General features: G+C 44.7%; 1 protein-coding gene across 2 annotated transcripts in view; it reads right to left on the bottom strand.

Moving 5' to 3' along the window:
* FRMD4B (FERM domain containing 4B) overlaps positions 1-23,540 on the bottom strand; it is a 2,055,076-nt gene that overhangs the window by 1,511,752 nt on the left and 519,784 nt on the right. For both annotated transcript variants that reach the window (XM_044077901.1, XM_044077900.1), the window contains exon 4: positions 15,069-15,161. In XM_044077901.1, the coding sequence (XP_043933836.1) occupies positions 15,069-15,161 (93 nt within the window). The remainder of the gene's footprint in view (positions 1-15,068; positions 15,162-23,540) is intronic.

Here is a 23,540-nt window from a genome sequence, read left to right as displayed (position 1 = left end):
TTATATCCCACAATGCTAGGCGGTATTACCGCAGATCTCGTTTGTAAGCTAGGCCCAGCCAAAAAGTAACTCCAGAACCACTGGAAAAAGGGGAAAAACCCACCTCTATAAAAAGGAAGGGAAGAATGTGACCTGAAACCTGACGAAAGGCATATATGCAAAGTATAGCATATACCTATATACAATAGAGGTGGTAGAAAAAGAGGTCACAATCAAACTCCTCTAGGTCTGTCCTGGCTAGGGGAAGGAGGGTGGGGCCTGAAGAAAGAAGGCGAGAAGAAGACAACTAACATGGAACGTTATGGTAAGAACATAACTTCTATATGTTAAGTTGTCCATCTCGCCTTCATTCTTGCTGGATGGGACCGCGTCCCTAGCACCTTGTCCCGGGTGGCCTATCGGAACAGACTCTTGAGAACAGTGGAACCAAAGTTAGCTCTATGTCTAGAAGCTAAATCCAACTTATAATGAGAAATGAAAGTGTGAGGAGTAGCCCAAGTAGCCGCTGCACAAATGGTGTCAATAGGCAGTCTGTCTTGGAAGGCTATAGAAGTAGCCAAAGCTCTGGTGGAGTGGGCCTTAGGTTTGCTAGGCAGCTTTTGCTGTCTAATTTTGTAAACAAAGGAAATCAGAGATGTTAGCCATCTGGAGAGTGATACCTTCGAAACTGAAAGTCCCTTTCTGCCTTCTGCATAAGAGACAAACAATTGGTCAGTTTTCCTGATCTGTTTGGTTCTATCCAAATAATACCTTAACTGACGATGAACATCTAACCAATGCAATTTTTGTTCAGACCTGTTAGAAAAGTTAGGAAAAAACACAGGGAGGTCAATGGTTTGATTTAGGTTAGACAGAGGCTACTTTAGGTAAAAGGATGGATTGGTTCGTAAGGATACTCTGTCTTTATGAAACAATAGATACGGAGGTCGACTGCTGAGTGCATGAAGTTCTGAGACCCTTCTAGCTGAAGTAATAGCTACCAGAAAGATAGTCTTCCAGGATAGCAATTTCAATGAACAGGAAGCTGCAGGTTCGAAAGGGGGAAGAATCAAAGATGTGAGAACTAAATTAAGGTCCCAAGAAGGAGGAGGATTTCTTATAGGAGGTCTGAGAAAAACTCCCTTCAAAAAAGCTTTGCAAAGCCTGTGAGACATGATGGCAGAATCTGAAATGCCCACATGAAAGTTAGAAATAGCTGCCAATTGAACTTTAAAAGTAGAAGGAGATGAACCTGCATGGAAGAGTTCAGCTAGAAAATCAAGGACCATCTGGATGGAAGCAGTGAAAGGATCTATGTCCCTTCCTTGAGCCCAATAGGCGAAACGTTTCCACTTACTAAGATAAATCTTCCGAGTGGAAGATTTGTGGGAAGCTATCAAAATATCTCGAACAGATTGAGATATTTGAGCAAGCCTGGCTAAGGTTGGAATTGGAGGAACCAAGCAGTGAGGTTCAGAGAGGGAAGGGAGCGATGTAACTGACCCGATTGATGGATCAAAAGATCTGGAACTAGGTCCAGATGCCAAGGTTGCTCCAACAGAAATTGATGTAGAAAGGGGAACCAAACCTGTCGAGGCCAGTAAGGAGCAATGAGGATCAGAGAGGCCTTCTGAGCGATAGCTTTCTGTATCACTTGAGAGATTAGTGGGAAGGGAGGAAATGCATACAGAAGTCCCCGGGGCCAAACTTGGACTCGAGCGTCTCTGCTGGACTGGCCTGGTAACGGGAATAGGGTGAAATAATCTCTGCACTTGCTGTTTTGGGGAGTAGCAAAAAGGTCGCAGCAAGGCTGACCCCACTTGAGAAAAATTTTCTCCACAATAGAATCTTTCAGAGACCACTCGTGAGGCATGAGGATAGCTCTGCTCAACTTGTCCGCGATTTGATTGGACTTCCCGGGGATGTGCGTTGCTATCAGAAACCGCTGAGAAGAAATCGCCCATTGCCACAGTCTGAGTGCTTCTCGACATAGGGGATAGGACCTGGTTCCGCCTTGTTTGTTGATATACCACACTACAGACATATTGTCCGTCTGGATTGCTATCGTTCCCAAGGGAAGAGAGTCTTGAAGGGCTTGCAACGCTAAAAGCACTGCTCTCATCTCCAGAACATTTATATGCAAGTGGCATTCGTCTGGTTGCCATATGCCCTGGACAGTTCTGCCCTGATAATGCCCCCCCCACCCGATCAGGGAGGCGTCCGTTGTCAGAGTAGCAACCGGAGGGCAAGGAACAAAGGGTCTTCCCAGGAGAGCTGAGGGAAGACATCCACCAAAGAAGATGATTCTTGCATGCTTGCGTAATCATAATGGTGTGGGACATCGGAAGTTGCTGGTATGACCATTGTGTGAAGAGCATCCATTGAAGGATTCTCATGTGGAATCTGGCTAATAAAAGTAGAGGGATAGCAGCCGCCATAATCCCCAGTACTTTCAGAACTAATCTGGCTTTGACTCTGTTGCTGTGGAAGAGAAGGAGACCAGTTTGCGTATGTCTGCTATTCTTTGGTCTGTTAGTCTCAAGAGACATGTTCACTGTGTCTAGATTTGCGCCTATGAAGGTAATAGCACGACAAGGCGACAAAACAGACTTTTCGCAATTTATTGAGATGCCTAACTTTGACAAATGCGAAAGGTGTAGTCTCTGGCCATTAGAAGAAGATGCTTGGTAGGAGCTGTGAGGAGCCAGTCGTCCAAATATGGAAACACCTGGAATCCTTGACGTCTCAGGTGAGAAGCTACCACTGCCATGCATTTGGTAAACACCTGGGCCGCAGTGGTGAGACCAAAGGGCAGGGCTCTGAATTGAAAGTGACTGGTTCCCAGCCGGAAGCGGAGAAATCTCCTGGAGCGTCTGTTCATTTTTATATGATAGTACGCATCCTGGAGGTCTATAGAGCACATCCAGTTTTCCTTTCCCAAAAGGGGTAGGATGGATTGTAGCGTGACCATCCGAAATCTTGTTTTCTTGACCGACTTGTTCAAGATACTGAGATCCAAAATGAGTCTCCAGTCCCCTGTTTTCTTTGGAACCAAAAAGAATTTGGAGTAGATTTCGGATCCTTGCTGGTCTGCTGGCACTGGCTGAATGGCTCTTTTTGCAAGCAACTTTGAAATTTCCAAAGCTGCTTGATCCCTTTGAGCGGGTGGAACATCTGGAAGGGATTTTTTTGATTGATTTGGAATACGAAAGAACGGAATGGAATAGCCTTCGGAAATGATGGACTGTACCCACTTGTCTTGAGTTAGGGATTGCCAGGCTTCTGGGTACAGTGACAATCTTCCCCCGACTGCCTCCGAAGGTGGACAGTCGGGCAACACCTCAGGGATGCTGGAAGGGCTTATCGGAAAAAGTTTCTCGATTGCCCTGGTTCTGCGGACCCCCCCTGCCTCTAGGGCGATGTCTACCATTATTGTTCCCCTCTGCCTCTGGAGGGGAACCGACTCTGCGTCAGGCAAAGTCCCTTGAGATTGTTTGCGGAACCACATTTTCCCACTTTTCTGGCCTTTGGGGTAAGGCCTAGAAGGAGTAGAAAAACGGACTCCGACGGCAGAAAGAGTTTTGCCATCCGTCTCGCACCTCGTCAAGGTTTCTTTCACTTGAGGACCAAAGAGAGATGATCCATCAAACGGGGAATTAGTGAAAGACGTTTTAAAGGGGTCCGCAAAATTGCATAGCCGCATCCAGGCATGCCGGCGTAAGGCAACACCTGTCCCTCGGCTCTGCTCGCTCCATCAGCCGCATATGAAAGGAGGCGCATGGAGGAGTTAGCTATAGAATTTAGGGTAGCCAGCTGAGCGTTCATCTTGTCCTGAAAACCCGCAGCTGTAGGATCCTTCAACATGTCACTCGCTTCCTTGATCAAATCTCTTTGAAGACGAGTGAAATGGCATAGGTAGTTCAGCGAACGCATAGCAAAGGTCGCTGACGAAAACATCCGCTTCCCGTACCTGTCCATAGACCTAGATTCCTTGTTAGGAGGATGGACAGGCACCGAAGGATCAGCTAGTTCCTTCTTAGTGGCAGCAGCTACCACCATAGCATCCACAGAAACTCCCTTGGTCAGAAATTGTTTATCTGTTGGTGCTGTGATAAACTTTGAAGGTCTCCTGGGGGTGGGGTCCACTGAGTCAGGAGCCGTCCAAGCCTTTTTTGCTACCACCTGCATGAGGGGGTCAAAGGGGCGGAACACCCAGGAGGTGGAAGGGCGAGAGCCAAACGCCTCAAGATACACAGATTCATCCTCCGAAGGGTTAAGGGCTGGCCAATTTCCCCTCTGTTTCAGGATTTCTAGAATGTCTGCAAAGGAGACATCTTCAGAAGGGGAACGGGGGGAACCCTCGGAATCCTCTAAATCTGTGTCAGAGGTGACAGACTCAGGTGAGTCTATGTGCTTCCTCTTACACTTTCTCTTCCTAGGAGGCTCCCCTGCCAATTCAGGAGAGGCCTCAGAAGAGGATGAGATCCCCACAGGGGATTCTTGAGGAGCTGGCTCCCTGCGGTCTGGGATGAGGGAGTGAGTAGACATAACCTAAGGCACCGAAGAGGGAGGGGCGGACGGAGCCGACTGTGGAGTTGAACCAGGTTCCAACACACTCCGCATGACCTCGAACGCACCCCTGTCAGGCAGAGCCAGAGGTCCCCGCTCCGAAAAGCTGAGAACCCCCCTCGGCACCGACAGTGATGGCTCCGAGGCCGATGTCGGAGCCGAACTCACCAGCGCCGAGGCACCGAGAGGGAGAGCGGGGTCGGTCAAGGGTCCGATGCCACTCACCCCCTCGGAGCCGACGAGGGAAGTCCGGCGCCGAGATTCTTCCAAGGAAGAAATCGGAGCCGACGACGGAGCCGAAGACAATTGTATCGGCTCCGACGCTACCACAGTCTCGGTTCCGAAACGCCCCGGCTCCGAGCTCAAAGGAGTCGGAGGAGGAACATTTTGAGGGGCAGGGTCAAGCATCGACTGATGAGTCGGGCTCTGAAGCATTTGGGCCAGTGCCTTGGACTTAAGAAGTCGACTCACTACCCTCTGAAGGTCATGATCCGAAAGCCTCGATGACCTAGAGGAGTGAGATCTATGGCTCCGTTCAGACAGCAAGGGAGACGCTGGAGCCGAATGAATGGAGCCAAGGGACGGTGACCTAGACCTCTTTCTAGATGTCGGCTCCGATGGTCTGATCGGAGCCGACACAGGAATTTCCAATGCCTCGGCTCCAGCCGGAGCCGAGGAAACCACAGAAGCTGCAGTCTGAGACTCATCGGCTCCAGCCGGAGCCGATGTAGCAGGAGGTTTCGAAGCCTTAGGCCTCGACTCAGAAGCTGGAGTCGAGGACCTAGAAGCCTTAGAGGGTTTGCCCGAAGTAGCAGTAAGGGAACCCTCAGGCTTAAGCAAACCTCTTAAAATGAGTTTATTTTTTCTTTCCTGCAGGACTCTAGGGCTGAAGCCATGGCATACAGCACAAGAGTCCTGCAGGTGTAAAGGTCCCAGGCAGTACACACAAGAAGTGTGACCGTCTGTCAGAGACATTTTCTGACAGCATGAGTCACACTTCTTGAAGCCTGAGACCTTTGAGTCCTTAGACATTGTCAAGGAAAGTGTAACCACACACACACTGAAACACACCGATTACACTTTACACAAGTTTAACTAAAAAAATTCACTTTACACAAGTTTTTTTAGATCCCTAACAAAAAACACATACACTCCACTAAGGTGATGGAAGGGCCCGAAGGCCTGAGGGAAGAACTTATAAGTTCTTAGTGGAAAAAAGGGTGGATAAACAGAAGGGAAAGGGTCTAAATCCACTAAGTTAAGGGAAATAACTATAAAAGGTTAAATTAAAGGGGTTTAAATAGACTATAGATTACTTTATAATAACTGACCTGAAGCCGGTAGAAACCAAACACCTCGATCGCTGTAGCAGCAAACGAGATCTGAGGTAATACCGCCTAGCATTGTGGGATATAAGGGGAGCCTCGAGCCGGTGGAACCAACTCTCGAGCTTTTAGAGTGGCCGAGTCGGAGCCGAGGTCGGCTCCGAGCCCAATCAGCAAGAATGAAGGCGAGATGGACAACTTAACATCAAGAAGTTATGTACTCACCATAATGTTCGATGTATGTAGTCCATCTTGTCTTGCTTTCTTACCCGTGGGTTTGGAGCCAAACCTTGGCTCCGACTCGGCCATACTCTAGCTCAAAGTCTTAAATTGGCTTGTGGCTAAGAGGTATCCCATCATGCAACAGGTCTATTCCCCAGATCTTGTTTGTTGCAAGCTCATACACATACACACTGAGAAGAAGAACAACCCCAACAGAAAGGACTACTGTCACCTAGAGCCAATACTCCAGGTCCTCCAGGAGGGGGAAGGAGGGAGGGTTAGTTAGAATGTACGGCGAGATGGACTACATACATCAAACGTTATGGTGAGCACTTAACTTCTTGATGTTATGTAGTCCAATCTCGCCTTCATTCTTGCCCGTGGGACAGTGTCCCTAGCACCTTGATCTTGGGTGGCTCAGTGAAAAATACTCTTGAGCACCATGGAACCAAAGGAAGATCTGCTTCTAGAGATCAGATCTAATTTGCAATGACTAATAAAAGGTATGAGGCAAAGCCCATGTTGCTGCAGCACAAATATCATCCATAGACATCCTAGCCTGAAACGCAGTTGAGGTAGCCACAGATCGTGTAGAATGAGCCTTCACTTTAAAGGATAATTCTTTGCCATTGGAAGCATAAATAAATGAGATGCAATCGGAGATCTGGCGAGACAAGGTTACCTTAGAAACAGGGACCCCAAGTCTAGTGTCTGAAAATGAGATAAACATTTGATATGATTTCCTGAAATCTTCTGTCCTATGTAAATAGAAACGCAATTGTCTATGAACACTAGCTGATGAAACTTAAATTCTGCCTTGTTGGAGAATTCAGGAAAAAACACAGGCAACTCAATGGATTGATTGATATTGACAACAGAGGCAACCTCTGGAACAAAAGAAGGGTTGGTTCTTAAGGAAACCCTATCTTTGTGAAACACCAAATAAGGTGGCCTAATCGATCATGCTTGGAGTTCAGAGACCCGCCTAGCTGACATTATGGCTACCAAGAATACTGTCTTCCATGACAAAAATTTAATGTTACACGCAGCTGCTGGCTCAAAGGGAGTTGAAGTGAGCTTCTGTAGTACAAAACTGAGATCCCATGGCATCACCGGATCAAAGACTGGAGGTCGGAGTAACAATGACCCTCTCACAAAAGCCCTACAAAGCCTATGAGCCATAATGTTGGGCTCATTAGCAACATGAAAGGTAGAAATCGCTTTCAATTGTACTTTAATGGTTGCCGCAGCTGAACCCTGACTGAATAGTTGAGAAAGAAATTCCAATATTGCCAAAATAGGCGTCGTGTAAGGACCAATATGTCTCTCACGGGCCCAAATAGAAAATCTCTTCCACTTACTGGAATAAATCTTCCTGGTAGAAGGTTTGTGGGAAGATGATAGAATATGGACCACCTTAGGGGAAAAATCATGAAGCCTGACTAAAGAGGGAACTGGAGCAGCCAAGCTGTCAACTTGAGGGTCTGGATGGAGGGATGGAACTGTCCTAACATATGAGTCAGCAGATCTGGAGCTGGGTCCAGAATCCATGGCTTGTCCATTAGATAGGGTTGAAGGAAGGGAAACCAAATCTGACAAGGCCAGTGTGGGGCAATGAGGATCATTTTGCTTCCCAAAGACTGTGCTTTCTGAATGACCTTTGATGTGAGAGGTAACGGTGGAAAGGCATAGAGAAGATCAGAGGGCCAATCATGAGCCAGAGTGTCCATGGGTGTCTCCCCCTCCGGGGAGATAAATGTGAAGTAGCTGCTGCATTTGGCATTGAGGGGGCTGGCAAACAGATCGCAGCAAGGCTGACCCCATCTGTGGAATATCTCTTCCACAGCATAATTGTTCAGGGACCAATCGTGAGGCATTAGGATAGCTCTGCTTAACCTGTCGGCAATCACGCTGGACTTCCCCGGTATGTGCGTTGCAACTAGAAAGCATTGGGAAGATACTTCCCACTGCCAAACTCGAAGTGCCTTTCTGCAAAGGGGGTATGATTTGGTTCCTCCCTGTTTGTTCAGGTACCATACCACTGACATGTTGTCTGAGTGGATTGCAATTGTCCCTACTGGAAGAAAGCTCTGAAGTGCTTGCAACGCTTATAGCACTGCTCTCATCTCCAGGACATTGATATGCAAATGGGTTTCGTGATCCTGCCACGTGCCTTGGACAGTCCTCCCAAGATAATGCCCCCCCACCCAATCTGGGAGGCATCCGTGGTTACTGTGGCAACTGGAGAAGATGGGACAAAAGGCTTGCCCACGTTGAGATTGCAGGCCTGAAGCCACCAGCTTAGATCCTGCTTGCACGTGTCCATAATCAGAATAGAATGGGAGAGTGGAAGATGCTGTAGTGACCATTGGGCGAAAAGCAGCTACTGAAGAACCCTCATGTGTAGTCTGACAAGGGGAACTAGCATGATTGTGGCAGCCATGGTCCCTAATAACTTGAGGACCACTTTTGCTTTGACCTTCCTAAACGGTAGTAAGGCGGAGACCTGCTGTTGTAAAACCTGAATTCTGTCTTCTGGTAAGAAGGCCCTCATGAGCACCATATCTAGCTCGGTGCCGATAAAAGTGACATGCTGCGAGGGCAACAAGGCAGATTTTTCCCAATTTAGAGTAATTCCTAACCTTTGGCATAGTGTAATGGTGGTGTCCCTGGTTGTAACAGCACATGCCTGGTGGTGGCAGAAAGGAACCAGTCGTCCAGGTACAGAAACACTTAGAATCCCTGACATCTCAAGTGAGCTATTACCATTACCATGCATTTGGTGAACACGCTGGGGGCTGTGGTGAGACCAAAGGGCAGAGCGTGAAACTGAAAATGACTGGCTCCCAGCCGGAAGCGTAGATGAATTCTCGATGCCCTGTCCATCTTGATATGGTAGTAAGCATCTTTGAGGTCGATGGAGCACATCCACACATCTTTCCCTAACAGAGGGAGTATTGACTGTAAGGTGACCATGTGAAACTTTTACTTTTGTACATGAAGGTTCAATCGGCTGAGATCCAAGATGGGTCTCAGGTCCCCTGTTCTTTTCGGCACCAAAAAGAATCTGGAGTAAGTCCCTAATCCTACTTGGTCTGCAGGGACAGTCTGGATGGCTCCCTTCAAAAGCAACTTTTTTATTTCTAAAGTTGCGGAATCCCTGTGACTGGGTGGAACGTCTGGGATTCTCTTGGTTGGCGGGGGAGGAGAAGAGAAGGGAATATGATAACCTCTGGAAATTATCTTTAATATCCACTCATCTTGGGTGATGTCTTGCCAGGCTTCTGGGTATAAAGAAATGCGACCTCCGACCAGCTCCAGAGACGCACAGTCGGGCCTCCCTTCAGGAGCTCTGGTAGGGAGAACCACGAAAGGAATCACGGTCCCCATGGTTATGTGGGCCTCCTCTGCCTCTAGGGCGGCATCTACCTGAATTTCCACCCCCTCCCCTGCCTCCGGAGGGGGAATCCCTTTGTGTGCCCTGAAAAAAAACCTCTTCGACTTCCTGAACCACATTTTCCCACCCTTCTGGCCCTTGGGGTAAGGTCTAGAAGGCATGGAGAAACAGACTCCCATGGCAGACAGGGTTTTTCCTTCTTGTTCGCACCTAGTGAGAGTGTCCTTCACCTTGGTTCCGAACAAAGATGAACCATCAAAGGGGGCGTTGGTGAACGTAGACTTGAATGCCTCCGTGAAATTGCACAGGTGCATCCAGGAGTGTCTCCTAAGAGAGACTCCAGAACCCGCTGCCCTACTTGCTCCGTCGGCTGTGTATGAGATCAGCCTCATGGAGATGTTGGTAAAGGAATTTAGGGTAGACATCTGTGCATTGACCTTCTGTGCCACGGCATCATAAATGTTACCCTGTAGAGAATCTCCTAGCTCTTTTAGGAGATCTCTCTGGAGCCCTGTAAAATGCGTTAAGTAGTTCAGCGACCGCAGTGTAAAGGCCGCTGAGGTAAATACACACTTCCTATACCTGTCCATAGCCTGGGACTCCTTGTTAGGCGGATGGATGGTAGATGAAGTTTCAGTAAGCTCCTTCTTGGTGGTCACTGCCACCACCATGGCATCTACTGGAATGCCTTTAGTTAGATATTCCTTGTCAGAGGGTCGGACAAAAACTTATTGGGTTTCCTAGGGACCGGTTCCACAGTGTCAGGAGTTTCCAACACCTTTCAACAGACAAGATCTAGTAGCTCATCAGAAGGGGGAGAAACCCAAGAAGTGGAGGGTTGAGACCCGAAAGCCTTCAGGAACACCGACTCTTCATCAGTAGGGGATTTGGAGGGCCAGCTGCCTCTCTGCTTCAAGATCTCCACGATATCTGAAAAAGAGATATCTTCAGAAGACGACTTGGGAGACCCCTCTAACTCCTCGAGGTCAGTGTCCGACGTGAGAGACTCATCCGGTGAGTCAAGGTGTTTCTTCTTACACAATCTCTTTCTGGCAGGCTCCTCAGGCAAAAACTTTGTGGAGACTTCAGAAAGTTGGGGACCACTCATGGAGGTATCCTGAGGTTTAGGGTCTCCGCTGCCCATGGATAGAGCGTGATCCGAAACTGACATCGGTGTTGGAGGGGGCAGAGTATCGGTGCCGTAGGATGCAGCTGACGACCTGACCAGCATGCTCCTCATAACCTTGAAGGCTGATCCCCCCAGCTCCGAAGGCTGGCTAGCTGTAGAGGAAAGAGTAGTAGCCCACAGTGCCGAGGAGATGAGGTCCGAAGCAGATGTCAGGTCCAAGGTTGAGCCGAAGCACCAAGAGGAAGGCTCGGAACAGAGGAAGATCGATCCGATCCCTCCCCCTTGGGTCCGACTGGAGAACCGTGGACCCTCGACCCCATGGATGGAGCTGAATCGGTCGGAGCGGAAATTGGAACCAAGAGGTCAGGCGAGGCTACTGGAACTGACCTAATGGCACCCGACGGAACCGACAACACTGGCTCCAAAGACCGAGAAAGGCTCGGAGGAGGACCGACAAAGGATGAAGAGGCCATAGGCTCCAGAGCCAACTGGGTCGGAGCTGAAATCAATTTGGCCAACACCGATGACTGAAGTAGTTTCTTCACCACCATATCAACGTCCTCATCGGAAAGGGTCCTGGAAGACCTGGAGGATAATGTAAGAGATCTGGATCTCCCTACAGAAGGGGACTTGGGTGAAGGAGAAACCGAACCAAAATATCCGTGACCGGCTCCGAAAGGCTGGGAGCCAATACGGATTTAGTCAAGAGACTACTTTCTGTCCACACCGAGGACAATGGAACCGAAGAAGGAGAAGCTGTTCTAGCAACTTTCTCTGGCGGCTCCGAAGAAACATACGAAACTGGAGAGCGCTTCTTAGAAGTCTTTTTGTCCTTTTTAGCTGGAGAGGATAATGCATTGGAAGACTTAGCCAAGTCTTCCTCGAAGGAGTGTTTAAGCAGTCCTTTCAAAATGAACTTGTTCTTCCTCTCCTGTAGCACACAGGGACTGAAGGAATGATAAAACAAGCAAAACTCTTGGAGGTGAATAGCCCCCAAGCAGTACATGCACACAGAGTGCCCATCAGTTAAAGACATTTTATTGTCGCATTCAACACACATTTTAAAGCCCGAAGGCCTGTGTTCCTTAGAATCGTTGAACATGCTGAAAGGAACAAAGTAATATGTACACACACAAGACCCAACTAAACCCGCATGAGAAACACTGCCTCTAACTACAATGGCCTAGAAACCGGCGGGAAGGACAACAGGGAGGACTAGGTCCTCTAACTTAAACGGGCCTAGCCCAAGGAAACAAAGGCAGGATAGCACCACTAGCCAGACACAACAACACTAACACTAACAGAATGGAGCACCAAACCAAAGATCATACAGAAACAATGGGGAGGACTAGGTCCTCTAACTTAAAATGGCCTAGCCCGTGGGGAAAGAAACGAACAGGATACCAAACGGCCAAGACAAGGCCACAAAAAACAGCAAGAGAAACAAATAAAGGCAGTAAAACACCACTACCACACACACAGAGCTATGAAAATAGTTTTTTTGAGAAACAACAAATCAACAGTTTATAAAACTTTTATAAACAGTATACTTAGCCATGGCCAAAAGCGAGACCATGTGTGAGCATAACGAGTGGCAAACGAGATCTGGGGAATAGACCTGTTGCATGATGGGATACCTCTTAGCCACAAGCCAATTGAAGACTTCGAGCTAGAGTATGGCCGAGTCGGAGCCGAGGTTTGGCTCTGAATCCACAGGTAAGAATGAAGGCGAGACTGAACTACATAACATCACTATTTACCATGGATACTCTTTATACTGAGTCTTAAAAGCACTTAAAAAGATAACAGAACAAGTTTTGCAAAGAAAACGTGAGGCAGAGGCAATAGTAAACACCAGGGAAATTCAATCATACCCTAGAGGCACTTAAAAAGATAAAAGAACAAGTTTTGCAGCAAGAAAGATGTGGGGTAGGAGGAACACTACACACAAGGGATACTCTTTACATCTCAAGCCCTGTACCATCAGCATTCACAAACAGCATTATAGCAGAGCTTTAGCCATCTGCACTACCACTAGACAGCAGAAATTCTCTTACATATTATTTTAGGTCCTGGCAAAACAAAATAAACATATTAATGTAAAAAAAAGGGGGGTGTTAAACACTGCACCTCTGGCATACAATCATTTCTATAGCACAGTGTTAGCCCTTTGTGCCATCAGTAAATAACAAGGATGCTTTCAACATATCACTTTAAGGCTTTAAAGAAAAAGAAAACAAATTAATGTAAAAGGGTTGACAAGTTTTAAACCTTGCACCCTTGGCAAAGAAAGCAGATGGACAACCCAGAACCTTAAACCTCTACGCATAAGTGAGGAAATCTTGTGTTAGTATGTATTTTGTATTCACTGACTGCAGTGGTCTAAGATTTATGAGGGACAGGGCATGTATAAGAGGCAACATCCAGAACATTCTGTACAATCAGGGAAAGTTTTAAACTATTACTTCGGCTCACATAATAAAGGAACAAGTCTAGCATCATGATGCACTTTATGAGCAACAACAAGAAGGAAACTTTTATGCCTGACATTACTGACTAAGTGTAAGAATCTCTGATTTACGAGGTCTGGAACAAAAGTAAGGAGATACATCAGGGACATTATCATTATGTCAACACAGTGATAAGTAAGATGCATGTTTGTGTGTGTGCGTGTGTGTGTGTGTGTGTGTGTGTGTGTGTGTGTGTGTGTGTGTGTGTGTGTTTGTTTGGATGTGGGAGAATGAATGGGAGAGGTGTCGATGCCAACACCATGCATGGGCTGCCAGTGGTGGCTACTTCAGGAAAGTGCTGATTTGCACATGCCAAAACTACAGGCAATTCACAGACATGCAAATCAGCTGATAATTAGGTGTTTTCTCAATTGCAGTTACTATGTCCCTGAACTGTACTTTCCACAACTGCAGAAACTATTCCTTTTGGCCGCTGATCTTACAGGCCAGTGGTCGGGTTCTTTCAGAATCCCTGGGATGCTTAGCGAAGGGTGTTTTTGTAAAATATTTTTTAATGATCTTGTAGCATGATTTGTTGGAAAGAAGCATCACGGATATATATTTACGCAACAACGGTTTATTTGTATTCTACTAAAAACTCTACCAGTGCTGGCCTTTTATTTAGGACACCCCTATATCTTTCTCTTTGCCTATACTCTGATATCAATCCTTGATATGGAAGGCAATCTCTAGCCTGCAGTTCAAATAAGTTCTTGGGGTCTTCTCATTCTATTACCATTTCCACTCTAGTTATTTGCTCCCAATACCTTAGTTCCTTTGCCAGTTTTCTCTAATATATTCCTGAACCCTCTTACCTGTTGTATGTATCCCTAATTGCAGCCACCCCTATTGGCAAAATCTCCTTTCTCCATTCCCCTGTTGGTTTAGGTCTTTGAAGACCTCCTACTTTATGAATATAACATTCTCTATGATTATTGTTGTTCTCCTTAAAAGTCTGCATCCAAAATCCCAGTCTCTCCATGTTACTTGAGCTTCCCCTCTGTTTCACCATCATCTCTTTCCGCTATAAATTATAGTTTTCTGCTTGTGCTATGTATAGGAACCTTAATTGTGTTGCTCTAAAATACCCCTTCAACTCGGGTAATTCCATTCCACCCTGTTCTATTGGAAGAATAAGCTTATCCCACTTGACTCTTGTCATCTTACCCTCCCAGATAAAATCCTTTAGCTCTTTATTGATATGATTTGTTTTAGCTAAACAGTTGTAGTTAAGTAGTTTAGTATGGTACAAGTGAGAAATACAAATATTTTTCATGTAACTATCTGTCTTATTAAAGAATACTATAGCAGTTACAACTGAAATTTACTAAAGAACTCTTTTAGAACAGAATAGTAAGGGTAGCTATTACTACTTTGTGAGACTGTTATGAAATGTATTTAAAGTTGTGAGTCGTGACTTTTGAGCAGATTGACATTACAAGGTTAAAAGATAGTGGATTAGGAGTCGGGCGGGCAGTGTACGCAAACTATAAAGGAAATTATAAGGAAGGCAGGTGGGAAATGAGGTACAGTAGACAGGAGTTTGCTTACCCACCCATGGAGTGAAAGCTTTCTCCAAGAACAGTAAGTTACAATATGGCAGACGCAGGATACATTGGCAGGTGAGTTACTCAATATGATGAAGCAATACCCACAGGTGCTTTGCTATGCATCTGCAGCCAGTTGTGGCATCCTAGGCAACCTACAGACTTTGCATCACACTATCCACTAACGTACAAAGAAGGAGAAACTAAAAGTACATTTCTGTTTTTTTAGTGTGGACACTCATTGCTACTGCTGTAAGAAACAAACTAACTGTAGGTTAATGGCACAACACCAATTACATCTATATAATAAATGGCATACTGACTGATATGTATGGTCTGTAAACATATATAGGGTTAAATATGCAGCTAATGAAATACTGAATTACTCACTTGACTGCAAAGTATAGGGCTACTGGTCCAGATGTTTTAGGCAGATCATGTTCAAGAACACGGTTTTCCAACTGTAACCAGATGCATTGACCTCTGTAGTGGAAAGAAATTAAATTGATTGAATTTCCATCTGCTTGAAATGAAAAATAGATAAAATGATTCTGCAGCACTTGTTGTCTTTATACTCTTCAGATCTAAAAGACTAGCTGTGAACATTCCACGTGTTACCTTGATTCAGAAAACCACTCTTACACCTGTGAGAATTTCACATTATTTTTTTACTACAGTGCCTATAGCACTGTGTATACAATTAGAAGTGAAGACGGTCATCACAATGAAAGTGTGTGTTTGTGCATATGCTTGTGTGTGTGTGCTTGTGAGTTTGTGTAATAATATACAATACTATATTCTGAGACTGTTTCATTCAGTTCTGATGTTTTAACTGCAGAATACTTAAGGGATTCCACACCTCTGTCAACTATGGTCAGAGTACTGTACTTCAGATTACAATAAATTTTGCAGATTCAGCTACAACATGGGATACCACCAGATCAGTTTTCATAACTGCACAGCTATATTATACAAGCAAGTTAATGATTAATTAGACCTCTCACTATAACCATGCAGAAAAAAATGACAACTTAGAGTAGCATAGGTAATACCTAAGAAAACAAAATACACTGAAAGCCCACTTTTGACCATTACCGTTAGCTAAAACAAACAAAATATCATTAGAACTGGTTAATAAGAGTTCGCTGCCTTTGATTTAGCCTTTTCCACCAATGTTTTCACAAAAGTAAACAAAGTGAAAATGACACAAAATGATTCAGTTACTGAAAAAAAAGGTTTTACAAGCTGTAGCAATTACATCCAGTGCTCTGTAAAATCACAGTTAAACACACTGTTAATAATAGCAGTTTATCTTTTTCCTCCTATGTCTCTCTCTTTTTATATCTAACTATATATGCATGTTGTGTGTGTGCATACATATGTATGTAGTACACATGCACACAATTTTGTAGAAGACACATAGCTACACATTTGTATACACCTATATACATGTATGCATGCATCTGTCTTATTGTATCATTTGCTTAAGCTGTACTTTAGTTTCACTGAATTTTTACGGTAAAGGTATACAGTCCCTGTTCAGGTTTCTAGGTGAACACTGATCAGGACTGATGTGTTACTGTGTTTATTTTCAAAAAGAATAGCAAGCTTGATTTTGACCTGTTTTGTTCAAGAGCATGACACAACATGAGTGACCAGTGTTCCACACCTGAAGTCAACTCCTCGTTAGTCAGATCCGACCATAAGCTAATTACCCTAGATATCCGCATTCCCGCCCCCACCCACCATTAAGGAAACCACGGTAAAAAATTTCTCCAAAGCCAACTTCATGCTTCTTAAGACAGAAAATGGCGAACTTCATGACACCCATACCCATGGACAATACAGTTACGACTGCTGAATCCTACACAAGTGCCTGGATCGTGCTATCCCAAACATAACAAACACGCTATCCTCCAAAAAAAGGAAGCTAATCTGGTGGTCCCCTGCCATAAACAAACTTTACAACAGAAGGAAGAAACTGTTGCAAAAGAGAGTAAAATCCCATGAGTGGAGGAGCTCCCTGGTCAGCCTCAGTAAGAATCTGAGATCCCTTATAAGATCCTCCAAAGCTAGCTACGAGAACAAAATCACCACCGATTCTAAGGGCAACCACAAAGCATTCTATAGCTATATCAAGAATCTCAATGGCAACACCCAGATCTGCTCTGAGTTACAGCACAATGGCAGGAAAATTACAGAACCAACTGATATTGCCAACATCCTGGTAGATAGGTTCAGTGCTAACTTTTTAGCCCCCTCTCACCCCCTAAAGGGTCCATATCCATACAGGAAGAATGCAGAGTCCCTGTAATCACATCTATGCAGGTAAAAGCTGCACTCTCTAAAACTAAAAACACAGCATCCATGGGACCGGACAACATCCCAGGCTGCGTTTTACACGAACTTCAGAAGGAACTGGCTCCCCACCTAAGCACCACGTTCAATAATAGTATCACATCTGGCTTTGTGCCCACTAAATGGCACACAGTAACAGTTATCCCACTCCACAAAGGGGGAGCCAGCACTGATCCTAGGAACTATCGCACTATTAGCCTGACAAGCCTGGTCTGCAAGGCCATGGAACGTATCATCATGGAACTCATAAACAAAGACATTGGTAACCTCCAAACTCTCGACCCCACCCAGATCGGGTTTATGAAAGGCACATCATGCCTTCTGAACCTGATCGGTTTCTTTAAGGCAGTCACCAAAGCCGTATATGAGAGTAAGGTGGTTCACACAGCCTATCTTGACCTCGCCAAGGCTTTCAACACCATCCCCTATTCTGCAATTATAGATAAACTCACTAAATTAGGTATAAATCCCTACATTACAAGACAGGTTGCCAACTGGCTCGCTGACAGAACCCACACTGTAAAAGTTGCAGACTCCAAATCTGACTCCAAACCAGTGACAAGTGGAGTATCACAGGGTTCAGTCCTAGGACCTCTCCTGTTTGGTATCTACCTCTCTGAAGTACAGGCTAACACAGAAGGCCTCTGGCCAACAAAGTTCACAGATGACTGCAACCTAGGAGCCACAGTCGAGTCCCCAAATGATGTGGACATCCTACAGAAGGACTTCACTGAGACAGGTGCCTGGTGTCAGAGGCATGGCCTCAAGTTCAATGCCAAAAAGTGCATTGTCATCCCCTTTGGTAAAAGCTCTGTAGCTATGAACTACCACATAAATGGCAGTCTACATAATGCCAAATGTGTGTTGAGACTTTGGGACCCAGGTGGACAGTAGTCTTTCCTCTGATAATCACATCGCCACAGTAGTCAGGAAAACCTTCTATGTGGCACACCTCATCATAAAAGGGTTCTCATCCAGGAAAAAAGAGGTCACTGTTCCCCTCTACTTGACACTCATTAGACCCATTATAGAGTACAATGCCCCTTTTGGAATGTACCTCACAAGACATCTGCAGCAGCTGGAAAGGCCACAGAAGTACCTCACAAAGAGGATTACTGGCCTCAAACAGATGCCCTACACTGACCGTCTCAAAAAACTCCAGCTTTACTCTGTAGCATATCGCCTACTCCGAGGAGATCTCTGCCTAACATATAAAGCTATGTTAAACCCAGAGCTGTTGCACATGCTACACCTAAATAAATCCCAATCCCTCTGAGCTACACGCTCTAGGGACCTAAACCTTGTCACTACAACAGACAGGACATGCTGGAGGGATAGATTCCTGTCCCAGTTCCTATACTCCGGAACAAGCTACCCTTCCATGTGAAGCAAAGTTCCTCATTAGCACTCTTCAAGAAAAATCTTGATGAGTGGATGGGAAATAGGAAATACACCCCGCGGATCACTTCTGTGGCTCTGCTCTGCTCAACACGGGCACAGGAAATTAACTTTCTTGGGTGGTGTAAGCCAGGGAACCTTGTTGGCTAGGCTTACTTAGGCCCTTGGGACGATAGCCTAGTACCTACTTATGAACCTATGAACTTCAATAAAGGCTGTTCCACTGAATTATCAAACTTAGAAACCATATCTTTACAAGAGGAAATCTCCAAACCCCCCAATAATTTTATATTACAGCTCTCAGTTATGACAAAAAGAGTAAAGAGGGAAGATTATGTATTCCATCTACCTCAAAGTTGTATGAACTTGGAGTCTTAATATATAAGTAAATTAGGGGTGGATGTATGTGGCTGGTATTGCCTTTCTGCAAAAGTATTTTTTCACTACCAATCTTTTTATTTTCATTTTTTCTGCGGTACTGTAAATTTACTTTGTTGAAACAGTGTTTACATACCATAGGTTCACAGCCTGGTACTAGGCTATCGGCCCTAGGGCCTATACTAGCCAAGCCATAACAATTCCCTGGCTATTTCTTCCCACAATATTTACTTCCCTGGACCCCTGTCTAGCAGGGCGACTGATGTGAACCCCCAGGGTGAATTTCCTATCTCTCATCCAATCGTCAAGGTTCCTTTTGAAGAGGGTCAAAGAGGCGCTCTGCTTGACATGTATGGGCAGTCTATTCCAGAGTCTGGGGAAGTCTCTGGGTCAGGAACCTATCCCTCCAGCATATTTTGTTCATTGTGATGACAAGGTTTAGATCCCTGGAGTGTGTGGCTCTGAGGGATTGGGATTTCTTTAAGTGTAGCATGTCCAGCAGCTCTGGGTTTGACATGGCCTTGTATGTTAAGCAGAGATCTCCTCTGAGTAGACGATATGTGACAGACTATAGCTGGGGTTTTTTTAGACGGTCAGCATAGGGCATCTGCTTTAGGCCTGTAATTCGTTTAGTGAGGTATTTCTGCGGCCTTTCCAGTCGTTGCAGATGTCTTGAGAGGTATGTTCTCATTTTGCCTCTTTTACCACAGTTTGTGGTGTTGTGTCTTTTTAGTGTAACTGTAAAGTACAGGATTTGTCCCAGTTTCATGTGGGTGGATGGAGATGCTGCAGTTGTGTCTCTTCTCTTTTATATATTTCATTTAATATTTATAACTTGGAGATAGGCAGTACAGAAGCACAACAGTTAGAGATTAAGCATCACAGTGTTTGCTTCTCTAATTTGGGTCTCAGTTAAGGTGCCTTCTCTGAAGACTCTGCATGTCCTTCCTATGTTTACAAGGATTTGCTGAATGCTTTAATTTCCTTCCACAGCCGAAACACATGCCCAGTGTGAAATGCCAATCCTCCAAAGTGTCCAATTTTTAACTGTTTAATCAAATTCAGTGTTGTGCGAGATGGAGCCTGCCTCTTTCCTGTCATTTTATTCAGAGAAAGTAATCTGCATAGGAAGCCATTATATTCCAAAATATACATTAGCACACAAGTGCACACCCAAACACACACGTGCACATACATACAAACCACCTAGTGGACATGGACAAGTGCTGTTCCAGGATTCTCTCAAATCTGAGGATTTTGCAAAAATAAGGCAAGGTGACTTCTTGCATTACGAAGTGAATCACTGGCAGTAGCAGCACCCAACACCATTTCACAGTTTCCACATTTATAATATCACTGACCACTCTGTCTCTTATCAATGAACCATGCAACCCACAAATCACAGATTTACGCTCTGTTCCCAAAACTAGCAATATAAGCATCCTTGGTTTCCATTCAGCCTAAGTTTCTTGTAAAGAACAAATGTCAAATAAAAGGAATAACTATTTCAGTCTTATAATAGCTCTGGAATTTCTTCCATTATCAATGTTAATTTGATCCCATGTGGCACAATGTACCTTTTCAAGCTTCTAGGCTACTCCACTCACAGTTAGGAACAAACTGAATTTCAGGGCCCACGGCTTCCACTTTTTTGTTAAACTGTCGTGCTCAAAGACTGCAATACTATACTAGGCCATGTCACATGACTGATGTGACATACTTCACAAAGAAGGCATTCTAGGAAGGCCAAGTCACTGAGTGTTCATGCATGCAATGTAGCACTGTATTGCTGTGTCTCTTGCTTGGCAGACCTACGAATCATCAGACAGACAACTAGGGGTGTGCAGAACAAAGTGCTAGTTCTCTTTATAATAGAAATAGGGAGGAAATCACATAAACAGGAAAGCAGGAAAGGGGAGAAGAGTGCAAGCAGAAGGAAATGCACACATTTAACCACAGGGTATAAAGTGAGAAAGTAGGGTTATTGTTTGACAGAAAGAGACCCTTTTTCACATATAGAAAATAAGAGTAGGAGAAGGAAGTCTGTGGATGGGATGAAGGTGATGGGTAGGTAGAAAGGGCAGACAGAGGAACATAAAAACAGAAGCACAGACACAAAGGTGAAGCAGCAGACACAGAAAAGGTTAAGAAGAGAGTGAATGGACACAGATCAACAGAAAATGGACATGTAGTGATGATGGAAAGACTTGAAAAATGATCCAAGGAATGAGAAATGACACATACGAGAAGGAAAACATCAAGGCTGGGATAGGGCAAAGTCCTGGCAATCCTGGATGTGAGGCCAGTCCAGGGGGCAACAGACCTAGGCAACACTCATCTGTGTGTCTGTTATCAGCCAATCACTTCTTTTGTGGCTTGATGGGTGGGGCCTGCTGGTCACACAACATCACAGGCCATACCATGTTGCTAAGATGGGAATCCAGCTGCTGCTCCACATCAACCACCACCAACCTGTGCAAATGATGTTACGAGACCTGAGAAGACCCCTATGAACCATGTTCAGAAAATCAGCCTTCACTCCTTCAAGAACCAGTTACTGAGGTTACCAGTAACCCCCTCCAAGTCACCTCCAGCAATGGAGCAATCATTTCTTTGCAGACAGGTAGCCCTGGTCACCTCAGGTGAAACAAGTCAGTTTCAGAGGCTTATGCCAGCACAGACTTAGATGATCATGGCTTCACCTTCTCCTCCTCTTCACAACTGTTCTTGCAGAAGGATGATATAATGGGAAAAGCGATTACTTACCTATATCAACAATATAATTGCAGCTGTACAGTCACAGATGTCGCATACATCCCCACTACTGTGAAACTTGTTCCTACCTTCCGCGATATTCAGTCTTGTTAACTTTACCTTCCCCTGCTGCTGCAAAACAAAGTATGCATACAAGTAAAATAGTTAATGTACCATAACACAACAGCACTGAAACAAAACAAACTTACAGTACATTTTGGATGTGGCTTCCTAACCTATGCTTCCCACTATTAAAGTATATTAAGCTGGCACTGCCTTGGGTCACAGAAGTAATATCAGCACTGCTCACTAGTGTATGTGATGCCAGTGGCATCATCACCACCCTGGCAATCTCCTGCTAGGCATAATAACTAATCATGTTGCCTAGCTGACACTCCTGGATGCCCCTGTGCAGGAAGAACAAGAAAATCTTGCTTTCCCTGGCACACCACACTGGAGTTCTGCATTCTGCACTACCTAAAGTAGACACAGCTACTCACTCAGGTCTGGGTCAGCAACAAAGTGGTAGCACCGTGTACATGGATGCATGTTTATATATCACACACAGTACAATACAGAGTTGGACTGTGGTGCTAATGTAACTCCGTAGCACAGCACCGTGAGAAGAGACAATGAGTTAGTGCTACGAAAATACTGATAAAGCTGCAAGTTCACATTGCCTCCCTCTTGTGTTTTATTTAACCTCTACTGATTATGTTGTTACACTATGCTTAAACTCACTATTTCTAACTGTAGAAGTACTACACAAGACAAGATGGCAAAATATCGATCAGTGGTGCACATCACAAAATGTATATGCCAAAACACATGGCCACACTTGACTCTTGAAATTAACTATTCCAGAGTTATGGAGGGTAGGGGAGGGATAAGAGACTGACAAACTAACCATAAAACTAGTTATGTGTATACAGTCAGCCTAAATCAGGAGTAGGAGAATGGGGGGGGGGGGGGGGCAGACGTGTAGCATTGCAGAAACTGGATTTAATATCAGTTACTTGTATTTTGGAACTACATGTCATTTTTGGAATTATTTTGTACTACATTTCTGTAAAATATTAAATGATATTATATTCAGCATCATACTCCTGACATTTTAAGAGCCTCTTGACTAGTTACAACTGAGGTGCAGCCTGAATTCATTAATTAATGTGACCCTGACTTTTCTAGCTACCATGTACACAGCATTAGGTCAGCACTACTTTTCCTAACAAATATAGTGGCAAGCAATTTTGAAGCTACAAAATCATAAATTGCCTTGAACTCCCTACCTCATGATCTAAGATCTATGATCATGATTGACTGCTGCCTTTGTCACGCTTGAAATGGCTCATTTTTAATTGGAGAATCTATGCAGAAAAAAGTTACCTAGCTGTAAATTCTCATTTAAAATGCAACTCCACAACTGATGAAAAATAAATGTGGTTCCTGAAGACAGATCTACAAGGTGAGCAAGTTTGTTTTCTGAGGATGATTCATGCAGTGAGTGCCACTTTAAATATCACAATCTACTAGAACATTACACTTGCATTAGGCTTTGTTCCCATTATTTCTACAGGTTTTCATTCCCCAGATTGCCTCAGAGGGACATACTATGGGTATACTGTATACAGCTCAGCAAGCTCCAGCCTGGTGCCCAGCAGAGTTCTACAGCAGCAGAGAGACAAAAGAGAGACTTTGGAGTAATTAAGTATCATTTTCTGCATTTTCTTGCTGCCTTTAGCTAATTCTGCCTAAAACGCTGACTTTCTAGAGTTTCTGTGATTTAAAAAGCTTGTTTCAGCTACATATTGTAATTATTTTACTGCCTGCAATTTAACAAAGTTGTTTTTGTGTTTAAATTACCTGTTTAAATATTCTAGGCTACACACTCAGGTGTGATAGCCATTTCTGTGCATTTAAAGTGTTTTTGATTGTATCTGCTTTATTTTCTGAAAAAAACAAAAAATATACTTG

The sequence above is a fragment of the Protopterus annectens genome, chromosome 7.part0, assembly GCF_019279795.1.
Source record: "Protopterus annectens isolate FY-2018-M chromosome 7.part0, PAN1.0, whole genome shotgun sequence".
Classification (NCBI taxonomy): domain Eukaryota; kingdom Metazoa; phylum Chordata; order Ceratodontiformes; family Protopteridae; genus Protopterus; species Protopterus annectens.
The sequence above is the reverse complement of the archived record's forward strand: the minus strand, read 5'-3'. Positions and strand labels throughout refer to the sequence as shown.